The sequence below is a fragment of the Galeopterus variegatus genome, unplaced genomic scaffold (assembly GCF_000696425.1).
Source record: "Galeopterus variegatus unplaced genomic scaffold, G_variegatus-3.0.2 Scaffold4436, whole genome shotgun sequence".
Lineage (NCBI taxonomy): Eukaryota > Metazoa > Chordata > Mammalia > Dermoptera > Cynocephalidae > Galeopterus > Galeopterus variegatus.
Window position 1 is genome coordinate 80,742 of NW_007730547.1, and position 12,120 is coordinate 92,861.

The window sequence follows — 12,120 nt, forward strand, 5'->3', positions numbered from 1 at the left end:
GGGAGCGCCGCCGCGCTTCCCAAGCGGCGCACTATCCAGTGCGCCACCGGGCCGGCCCCTTGGTGGGATTTTTAAGAGCTGCGATGGGATTTGGATAGCAACATTAAGTATTTGAAGTTTGAGTTGCTTTGACTGAAAAAGTTTAGAAATTGTTGTGTTTACTCTGATTCTTAGTATTTTCTCAGCTGTTTGCCTTTGCTGCTAAAATTTAAAATAAAAATAGCTTATTGCCTATCTGGACTGGTTTGAATGTGCTCTTCAGTCTAGAGATAAGGATAGATCTCAAGGTCCCTTTTAATCCCAAGAATCTATAACATAGAATAATTTATTGCCAGATGAAGTGGTTTTTAAGTGATTCAGAGTGTGCTCAGAATGTATGTAAAGAATATCAACCTATTTTCAACCTTTGCTATAGAAAGGCTACCTACCTTGCCACAGAAACATTAGCTGGGCAAAAGTCCCAGCAGAGAATAAGAAATTAGAGGGCTAGAAATAGGGATAAAGTAGATACTAGTGGTTTTGAAGCATTTGAGTGTGTAAACCTGCCTTTTTCTTTTCTCACATCTTTTCAATCTTGGCTTTAAAATAATCTTACCACTTTTCAGAATCTCTGTTATTTTTCATCCAATTTTGAGGCTCCCTACAATGTAAAAGTGTACTGAATTCCCTACAAGCCTAACATTATCAAATACATCTTCTTGACTTTGGAATTGCATTCTTTCGGAATCTTTGGTAACCCCAATAATCATCAAAGGTCAACATTCTACCAAGTGAAGCCTCCTTTGTGATAGGGCTTTCTTACCATGAGTAGAAAATAGTAATGGACTTGAGCCTAAATAACCATGCACACTTACCTAGTATACCTTGTTATCCCAAGATCGTACTGGAAATGTGCAATGTCTTTCACCTCCCTTAGCTAAACATCCCAACAAAATAATGTATACTCTGCTGTTTACAAGTTATAAAATGCCATACAGTGTAATCACAGAATATATTAGTATTCCAAGATTATTAATCTTTTACTATTCTCTGATACATTTAAACTAAATTATATGTAATTTGGGGTAATAAATGGTTATATTTATCTAATTTGTAAGATTATAATATACAGTTTGCTTATTCCCATCCTCATTTTCAATGATGATTGAAGCCTGCCTTAGAGATCTCCAGTAGATCTTGTGTTCACAAAAGAAGAATTGTATTCTAAGGAAAATGGCATCTTTATATTATATGTACAAATAGGTAATAAAAAGTAGTGGTATATGTCAATTTTAGAAGACTCACTAATTCAATGAAATAACATTAGAAATCTTCATTTAGACCCATCTTATATAATTATTTTAAAAGATCATAGAATTAATACTTGTTAAACAAACTTGGCACCCATGCCTGAAGTTGAATTCTGGCTCCTCCTCCTTATCAGCAGTGTGACCTTGGGTAAGTTACTTAACCTCTCTGTGCCTGTTTCCTTGTTACTAAAATAGGAATAAAGATGGTACTTACCTCATAAGGTTGCTGTGAGGATTAAATAAGTTAATATATGTAGAGTTCTTGGAATTGTTGCTAACACATAAGTGCTCAGTAAATATTAGCTATTATAATCCAGATCTATTACTAAAAATTATATAATATTATCTCAGTTTCACTTAATCTTTCTAGGTTTCATTATTCATATCCAAGGAAGAAAATGTCACCTGAAATGCTCTCACATAGGAAAGTCCTAATTATCCCTCATTAGAACTGTTAAACTTCCTTCTCATTCTGGTTATGCTATTAAACTTTGTTCAGATGTGGATACCGAATTCTAACCTTGCCCAACCTTTTTTCTTTTCATTATCCTAATTATACTATCTTTATACCCCTATAGTCATTTAAGTGCCAAGGGCTTAGAAAAACCTGGAGTACCTCTGTGAAACTGCAGAGGCCTACAGTTGGATAAAGCCAGTTGTTTTTTTTGAAAATATTGTTTTCTTATAGAAAATAAAACAATTGAAAACTTTTAATCATAGGACAGTTACCCACTGGGAGAGTTTCTGGGGGTTTCCTCAGGGTTATGTTAGCTCAACACAGATAGATACTGCTTGCCTGCAGAATTTGTGCATTGTGGGGAGTAATTCATCCTCAACCCGTTCAGACACTAGGACTAAAATGTTAATAGTACCATTTGGGGAATGCTCAGCACTGCGCTAAACATATTACATACATTGCCTGTCATCCTCATAGCAGCCCTGCTCAAATTTTACACCTGACAAAACTGGGCATAGAGCTTGCCAAACATCTCACACTTAGTAAGTGGACAAAGCAGATTTTAAAACCACACTACTTGATGTAGGACTGGGCAAAGACTTTATGAATAAGACCCCAAAAGCACAGACAACAAAAGAAAAAATAAACAAATGGGATTATATCAAACTAGAAAGCTTCTGCACAGCAAAGGAAATAATCAACAGAGTGAAAAGACAACCTACAGAATGGGAGAAAATATTTGCAAACTATGCATGCAACAAGGGATTAATATCCAGAATATACAAGGAGCTCAAACAACTTAACAGTAAAAAACCAAATAATCCAATTAAAAGATAGGCAAAGAAGTTCAATAGACATTTTCAAATGAGGACATACAAATGGCCAACAGGTAAATGAAAAAATGCTCACTGTCACTAATCATCAGGGAAATGCAAATCAAAACCACATTGAAATATTATCTCACCCCAGTTACACTGGCCATTATCAAAAAGACAGAGAATAAGAAATGCTGGTGAGGATGCAGAGAAAGGGGAACCCTTCTGCACTGTTGGTGGGACTGTAAATTAGTACAGCCATTATGCAGAACAGTATAGAGGTTCCTTAAACAACTACAGATCAAACTACGATATGATCCAGCAATCCTTCTACTGGGTATATATCCAAAGAATGGAAATGATCAGGTCGAAGGGATACCTGCACTCCTGTGTTTACTGCAGCTCTCTTTTCAATAGCCAGACTATGATAGATGACTGGATAAGGAAAATGTGGTATATATACACAATGGAATACTTCTCTGCTCTGCCATAAAAAAGAATGGAATTCTGCCATTTGCAGCAACATGGATGAACCTGGAGAAAATTATGCTAAGTGAAACAACCCAGGTGCAGAAAGAAAAATACTGCATGTCCTCACTCATAAATGGGAGCTGAATTCATGAATAAACAACAAGAAAGAGAGGGGGGGAGGGTAAGAGAAAGGGAGAGAGAGAAAGAAACAACAATCACAGTAATATGTTGAACTCTTAGAAGGAGAGAACAGAACTGTGGTTACTAGAGGTGGAAAGGGGGAGTGCAGGGGGAGAGGAAGAGGATGTAAAGAGAAACTGGTTAATGGACACAAAGAATGATTAGGTATTGTAATGGTGAATAAGCTAACTATCCTGATTTGACCATCACACATTGTATACAACTATTGATAGTCAACTTTGTACCCACAAATACGTATAATTTTTTTAAAAGGTTTAAAAAACCCCTAAATTTCAACAAGGTACAGGAAAACAAAAACCAAACAAACCAAAAAACCCCACATCTGTCTGATCTTGAATTGTGCTTTCTAGAACCCTAGAAGTCACAGTGGGAAGGTATCAGAGGGCAGGCAGATGGGGCTCTGGGCCCAGAATCTTCACCTCAACCATAGTAGCTCTACTTTTTTTTACACATTGGGTTTTCTGATTTAGATTCATTAGAAGGTTCTGCTGATTAAAAAAAAAAAAAAGAAAAAAGAGGGAGAGGGTGTTGAAAAGTACTTGCAAAATTCAGCTCTGTAGTTGTGCATTTGAGGTACAACAACAAAAATGTTTCTATTATGCCTCTCCCCATAGGAGACAGAGAATCCATATTTCACATTACAGGATTTTGTAGATTGTTAGTAAAATTGCTGATAATTATTTTTAAAAGGTGTATATTTTTCTTGTTAATTGTATCATCCATACTGGTTGATGTGGACAGAATGTGAGAATTAAGTTTTGTTTAGGACTTCTCAAATATTAGAGAAATTCTTACATTTGAACTTATAGAGTAATTAGATTCGTTAATGTTCCTTCATAAAAAATATTTTGATGTAGACTATATTTATTAAAAAGAACTCAACATAATTTTAACAGCAAAGTTCAGTTTTTTCATCGGTTAAAAACATACTTTTCTTTTTAAAATGCTTAGGGAGATGAAGAAGCAAGTCTTGGCCTGCCCATCAGTCCCTTCATGGATCGTTCTTCTCCTCAACTAGCAAAACTCCAAGAATCTTTTATCACCCACATCGTGGGTCCCCTGTGTAACTCCTATGATGCTGCTGGTTTGCTACCGGGTCAGTGGGTAGAAGCAGAAGAGGATGATAGTGAAAGTGGTGATGATGAAAGTGGTGAAGAATTAGATACAGAGGATGAAGAAATGGAAGACAATCTAAATCCTAGTAAGAATACAGGGATATTATAATTTGTTTAATGTTATTAACTGCAAGTGTCCATTTGATTTGGATTTGGATCTTTGTTTCTCAGTTACAGATTCAGCAGTCATAACTTGAGCAACTACTGTCTAAATGTTCAGATTCAATAGTCACATTTTGAGTAACTGCAGGTTTTAAAACCACACTACTTGATGGAGGACTAGCAAAGACTTTATGAATAAGACCCCAAAAACACAGACAACAAAAGAAAAAATAAATGGGATTATATCAAACTAATCTGGGTACTCTGCTAATACTGTCACACAATGAACATTCTTATTTAATGAAAGTAGTGTCTCTTGAGGTATTTTCTAGCCAATGCTCTTCAGCAGGCTCCACCTGTGCACGCATGACAGTGCTGTCACCACATCTGAAGAAATGTGTGGTGGGTGGGTCCTAGTGACTAGTCCTCCTTCATCTCACCCTTCTCACATACCACCCCCAACCCCACCAGGCAGCTGAGGAGCAGCTGCTCATCTGCCCTTCACATAGACTTGGGAATTGTATCAAAACATTGGGAGAAGGAAAGCTTACTTCCCTGGCTTTAAAAAGAGAGCCAAGTTTTGTGGCATTATGAATTTGTTACCAAATTATAGTGACTTATTTTTCTATATAAGACAATGAGTATAAATGGAAAATGAAAAAACAAACAAACAACTGCCACCTTTGTAACAGTAAATGAAATCAGTTATTCTTTATTTTAAAGTAGAATTTATATTATACCTAGCTAGGTTTTTCGTTGTTTTTTAAGTATACTATAAATCAGAACAGATTGGATGAATACAAAGAACCTCCCCATTGACACTCACATGCCTTGTCTTTGCGATTAGTATAGCAAAGAGTAATCTTACGCCATTACTGTCTTGGTATCAATTTGGGAAGGTTGACTGGCATCTAAAATTGAATTATACTCACCGAAATCTTAGTAATTGTGTTTAATTCAACACATAAAAGGACATTAAAATGTTGATTTTTAACTTTGGATTGTTATTATTTTCATTTGAAATTTCAGCACTCGCCTCCTGTCCCCCTCATTTCCACCCAGTCTTCTCTAATCCCCTTCTTTTTGTTTGTCTAGGTCTTTCCACTAGAATGTGAGCTCCATAGTGCAGGGATTATTTTTATCTTACTGTTTACTATTATAACCCCAGTGCTTAGATAAGTACCTAGAATATAGTAGGCACTTAAATATTTATTGAATGAACGATTGAATAATATGGCTAGGATTAGAATGTTTATTTTAAATTTCACAGGACCACAAAGAAGGAAAGGCAGACGGCGAATCTTTTGTCAGCTCATGCACCACCTCACCGAAAACCACAAGATATGGAAGGAAATCATAGAGAAAGAAGACAAATGTAAAGTTGATGGAAATAAACTGCAGGTGGAGAATTCCTCCTTACCTCAAACAGACGAAATTCAGGTCATTGAAGAAGCAGATGAAGAGGAAGAGCGACAGTTTGAATAAAAGAAAAGTCATATTGAAGAAGCCCAGAGGGCTGTGCGCAGGGTGAGAAATCATTGCCTAGTGTTCACCATTCTGACTTTCACCTGACCGTTCCCATGTGAACAGGCCTTAATACTGTGAGAGGATTCTTGCTGTGCTGGCAATTTCCCATTCCTTTGCACTTTCACCACATGAACTAGAAAATTATTCTTAGAGTTAGGCTTGATATAACTCATGTTGCAAAGCCCTTACTTAAAGCCTTCACTGGTGTGTAAATACTTTGTCATAAAGCTGCTTTGCTGAGCTCTTATTTTTCATGTTGGGGGGATAGTGATAACTAAAAACTCAAGTGACTTCAGTTTCCAAAGTGGCCAGAACTTTTTGCCTTCATGAAAGGATTCACATTGTATTTCCAAATGTGTCTTTTATGTTTTTTGAATGTTTTGGAGAAAAGCCTTTGCCTATCTAAAAAGGATCCAGTGTTGCCTTTCTGAGGGGTTTCTGCTCAATGCAGTACACTGTTCAGTGCTATTGTCCCAGCTAGATTTATCCATCAAGGACTGAATGACCTCTGTTATGTGTAGCAAAATCCAGGTGCATCAATTTCTGATGCTTTATACTGTTGCATATTATCTACTATGTGTGTTTTATTTCTGTTCAGAGTATTCAGGTTTGCTTTGGACATCAGAAGTCTGAATTCCAATCTTACTGTGTGTTCTGTGGTTGAAATTTAAAGCTGTTTAGGTTTAACAACGAAGGAATTTTATTCTTTAGCAAAAACTATTCTCATTTTTACTCTTGCTCAGGATTAGTATTTTTAAACATTTAGGTAATATAAAGACAGCACATATTTGTGAGAAGAAAAAAAAATTGTCTTAATATTGATGTTAACCTTTTATGGAATGAGCATCATTTTCTGTCTTCTGAATTTGAGACTAATTAAAGCCAAGGAAAAGGAGATGTCTATCTTTTGCTTTAATGTAAAATCAAATGAAACTAATCCCATCAAAGATAACAAAGTACAGTGAACTCTAAAGGACACATACATTGAATAAATAATTGGAATATGTGATTATCTTTAGATCCATATCTTAGGTGTCATGTGTTTAGTTACTGTAAAACTGATATTCATCTTTTTATTAATTTCCCTCTGCCTCAAGACTACATGACAGAACTGATCTATCACTGCTCAATACTTCTAGAGCCCAACTGTAAGACTGATTTCTGCAATAAAGTAAATGATGAGAATACTTAATTTTTATATAAAAAATATAAATATTTTAGTAAATCATTTCACACAAAAGCACATTATTAAATAACCACATTATTAAGATGGCTGCAAAGAAAATGGACCATACTTACAATGTTTGTAAACTTATTAGGGTATGGATATATACTAGTTGTGAAAATATTTAAAAATGAGAACAGCCAAAATGATAGCAAGATGGTAGACAAATATTTTCCATTATTATTGGAGACCATAGCATATTTTTGATCCATACAATTTTGGAGATAGTGAAATCATCAATTTCCCTAGGTAATTCCTTTAAAGTATGATATTGACAGGCAGTTTCTTACATACCTAGAATATTTGGCTTACCTGAAAGATATCAATTAAAGATCTATGGAAGTGTTGGAATTTTTGATCCTGCACAATATTTAATGAATCACTAAACTTATTAGAAATGTTGAGTGCTGAGTTCCTTCCTGCCACTTTTGCTACCATTGTCACATCACTTGTAAACTTGTCCATCGTACATTACTAATAAAATTTTAATTGGTAATTTATTGAGTTTGCACTTATAATGTATATAATGTGCTTATATTTCTTTAGAGTACATTTTGAATCTTGCATAACTGTATTTCTGCTATGGTTTCCTCTCGTACAGAATACATATGAGAGTATGTGTATAAATTCATACATGAGCATGTATGCATAATGAGACTCAATCACATTTCCATACTTCCTATTATTTTACTGAAATTTTTTATTTTATGGTTTTATTTTCTCAGAATAATCATGTTTTATTCTATGTAAAATACTATTACTGGGAACTCATTTTGAAATAATTTAATCTTTAAATTATTTAACCTTTGCTAAATAACTGACATATATCAAAAGCCCAAAGAAACCAAAAAAAGTATTACTGCTGAAACTTTAAAATTCGTAATTGGAAGAAATAAATGTGGGAGTATATTATATATACACAGTACTAATAGATGGACTCTTACTTGAGAAATTGCCATCAACCAAATTACAGGTCTTATTCTGGTTGCTATTGAATCAGAAGTTTTTTTAAATTATAATTTCATCATGAATTTACTATTGTTTTAAGTCACTAGTATTACAAATAGTCTTTTAGTGCTACAATATATCTATGTCCTTCCACATTTTTCTCCATGAAAATCTACTTTTTAACGTTATTTCATAATTTGAAAGCTGTTTCCTGCTATTCTCATCACTTTGCTGGTGCTTCTGGATTTTTCTAATTATTTTTACAAGAAGCCTGGAGATTCTGGCATTGGTTAAGTGGTCAGAAATTTCTTCTTTCTCTCTAGAGTGTATCTCACAGAAACAAACTTCACAAAAGAGAAGAATAGAGCCAACTCCAGTTTCTTTATTATAGGTGCCAGGCTAATATGAGCAGCTCTATGAGTGGGCTAGCAGTGGCAGGTGGAGCAGGGATGCACAGCTTCTCAGCGGAAGGTGACTTTTTTTTTTTCTAAAGATGACCGGTAAGGGGATCTTAACCCTTGACTTGGTGTTGTCAGCACCATGCTCACCCAGTGAGCTAACCGGCCATCCCAATATGGGATCTGAACCCGTGGCCTTGGTGTTATCAGCACCACACTCTCCCGAGTGAACCACGGGCCGGCCCAGGAAGGTGACTTTTAAGCTGAGAATGGAAGAATTAAAAATTAGCTCAGAGATGATTGCTTGTAGAGAGAGAATGAAGGCATATATAGAGGCCAGGAGAAGAAAAAGCATCCCCACATGGAGAAGTCAAAAGAGATTTAGGGTGGCTGGAACACAGCGTGCAAGAAGAGGAAATGGTAGAGAGAGGGTGGTTAATGAAGGGCATGGTAAAGTATAATATGCCATTTAAACCTTATTCCTAAAGGAAATGGGAAACTATCGAATTGTTTTAATCTGGAAGAATGTCATGATTATATTTACATTTTACAGGGATCATTCAAATAGCATACTACTTTGAATTGTTAAACAAAAATTATGGGAGGCCATTGTTTTAGACTGAGCTCCTGCACTAGGCCCCAACAGACCAGACCAAACCAAAGTGGAGTCACTCATGCTAAAAGTTACATAATCAAACTGAAACCTTAAGGAAACAGGTAGATCCTGAACAGACCAGTTTTTCCTAAAAGCATGAGATTCCAGTCTACCTGAGTCAGTGTAATAAGGAAGTCCCCTCTGCTTTAACCCTTACCAAAAAAAGTAACTTCAAATAACCTGACATTAACCAATCAGGTTTTTTCCTATTGTTCTGTTTCCTTGTTCCCACCTCACAAAACCCACTGTTCTGACATTGCACAGTGGGAGCTCTCATTCTGTTTTGTAGAAAGGAGACTGCCCAGATTCATGAACAGTGAATAAAAGCCAATTTAAAACTAAATTTGTTGTAATTTTGATTTTTGACAGAAGGGAAGAGCAAGATTTCAACACAGGGAGATCTTAGTGGTCTTGACTAGGGTATACTGTATGACAACGGGGAAGTGATGGACTTGAGATTTAAGATACAGAATCAATTGTCCTGGTGATTATGGTGGTAAGAAAGTAATGATGAGAGGTGACTCAGATTTCTGATTTGGACAACTGTAAGTGTCATTCATAGAGATAGGGTATATCAGAGTAGATTTTGGATATGATTGAAGGTGAGGAGATGAATTCAGATTGGAGCAAGTTGAGATTGAGGGGTTTGAGACATCCAAGTATATTTCAATATAGGTGTGGAGCTCAGAAGAGAGATGTGGGCTAGAGGTATGGATTTGGGAGTCAACAGTAAATAGCTGATAATGGAAACCATAGAGTCGAGTCAGGGAAGATATTTCTTGGCAGAGTGATTAGAAAAGATGGCTTCAATTATAGGACTCTGAGAAACACTCTTTAAAGGCCAGACAGAGGAAAAGGAGTCTTAAGAATAAGTGGCTTTAGAGGTAGGAGGAAAACAAAGGGCATAGTATGACTGAAGCCAAGGTGTAAAATGAGTCTTTAAAGAAGGAAGCATGGTCAGGAATGTCAAAGTTTCCTAAAAGATGGACTAATATGAGGTCTGAAAATGTTTTCCTTGATTTTAGCAACAAGGATGTCACTTGGGTAATTTGCAAGAGTTTCAGTGAAGGGGACAGAAGCTGGATTAAAGAGTAAGTGAGAGACTCAATGAATTAAGCTTCTGATGTTATAGCAAATTAGATAAAGGACTTTCCCACCACAGAACAACTGAGTACATTATCACAAAAATAAGAGAAATCTCCAAGGGTTAAAAAAACAAAAAAAGAACTGAAACCAGGGCCCTAAGGGCTAAGCCACATCTAAAGTCAAGGTTATCCAGTGCCTAAACTATAACCTGAGTTTAAACCTTAGGCTGCAGAATCTGAAAATTCTTAAGCTAGGGACCTTGAGGGGACCAAAGTGACCCCAGGTCAGTAGTCCTTCCTGGCTCCCAGCCAAAGGAAATGCAAAACCTAATTTAAGGGAAATATCATGTCATAAATTTATTTAGGGTTTCTGGATTCCTTCCTGTTCATATCAATCAAATATGGACTCACATCCAGAGATCACTGTGATGGTTAAATTTTAAATGTTATCTTGGCTAGGCTATGGTCAACCAGTAGTCTAGATGTTGCTATATAGGTATTTTGCAGATGAGATTAACATCTATAAACTGACTAAGTAAAAGAGATTACTCTTGATAACGCTGAGTAGGTCTCAATCAGTTGAAGGCCTTTAGAGCAAAAAACTGAGGTTTCTCAGGCAAGGAATTCTGTCTCAAAACTGTAAAATGAAAATCTTGCCCGAGTAGCAGCCTGCCCTATAGATTTCACACTCAAGACTACAACATCAATTCTTGCCTGTTTTCAGCCTGCCGGACTGCTCTTCAGATTTCAGACTTGGAAGACCCAACAATCGTACAAGGCAGTTCCTCAAATAAATATATCTCTAGCTGTCTGTCTTTCCATCTATCTATCTATCTAGATATATATGTACCTACTATTCTTTTTATCTGGAGAATCCTAGCTGATATAATCACCAAACTCCAGGAAACACCCGTAAGCGAGAACAGCAGAAATAAATACCAGATTTAGACTCCCCATGGTTCCGTATGCTGCACTTCATTATCAAAAACAATATAAACTAACCATGTATGAAATGTTTAAGGAAATAAAAAACGAATGACAAAAAAAGAGCAGGCAATAAGAGATAAAGAAAAAATCACCAGGAAAGAATGGCTATAAAGCTGACAAAAACTTATCAATACCAACAATGGAAGCCAGAAGACACTACATTACTTAAGTGCTGAAAAAAAAAAAAAAACCCAAACTATCAAAAATGAGGGTAAAATAAGACATTTCCAGATAACTGTTGTGAGCTTTTTCAATCAACAGACTTAACATAATGGAATTTTGAAGGTGGTGCTTCTGAAGCTTGCTTTAATATGCATATAAATCATTTGTGCATACATACATTTGATAAAAGATATACAAAATGCAGATTCTGATCTCGTATGCCTTCAGTGGGCCCCACAAGTCTGTATTTTTTAATATTAGGCCCCTGAGAGTATGTATTTCTTAAAAGTTTCCAGGTAATACGATGTCAGTGCCACTGGTCTGTTGACCACACTTTTGAGTAGCAAGATTCTAAAGCACGTACCTTAGGAAGAAGAAAATGATCCCAGAGGGAAGATCTGAGATGCAAGATCTGAGATGCAAGAAGGTAAGGTAAGCAAAAAAATTAGTAAACAACAACCTTACAAGGCAATTCCTTAAATAAATACATCTCTAGCTGTCTGTCTGTCCATCTATCTATCTAGATACATATGTATCTACTATTGCTTCTTTTCCTCTGGAGAATCCTAGCTGATGCAATCACCAAACACAAGGAGACACCCGTAAGTGAGAATAGCAAATCTAAATATTCATTATCTATATGAACTAAAAATAACTATTATTTTGTGGGCCTTAAAAAAAGA

The 12,120-nt window shown here is 35.9% G+C and overlaps 1 protein-coding gene across 1 annotated transcript in view; it reads left to right on the forward strand.

Annotated features, from left to right (window-relative positions):
• Positions 1-7,702, forward strand: part of LOC103603086 (cGMP-inhibited 3',5'-cyclic phosphodiesterase B) — a 74,720-nt gene extending 67,018 nt beyond the window's left edge. The window contains exons 15-16 of the mRNA XM_008587564.1: positions 4,185-4,434; positions 5,721-7,702. Of these exons, the coding sequence (XP_008585786.1) occupies positions 4,185-4,434; positions 5,721-5,935 (465 nt within the window). The 3' untranslated portion in view covers positions 5,936-7,702. The remainder of the gene's footprint in view (positions 1-4,184; positions 4,435-5,720) is intronic.
• The last annotated feature ends 4,418 nt before the right edge of the window (positions 7,703-12,120 follow it).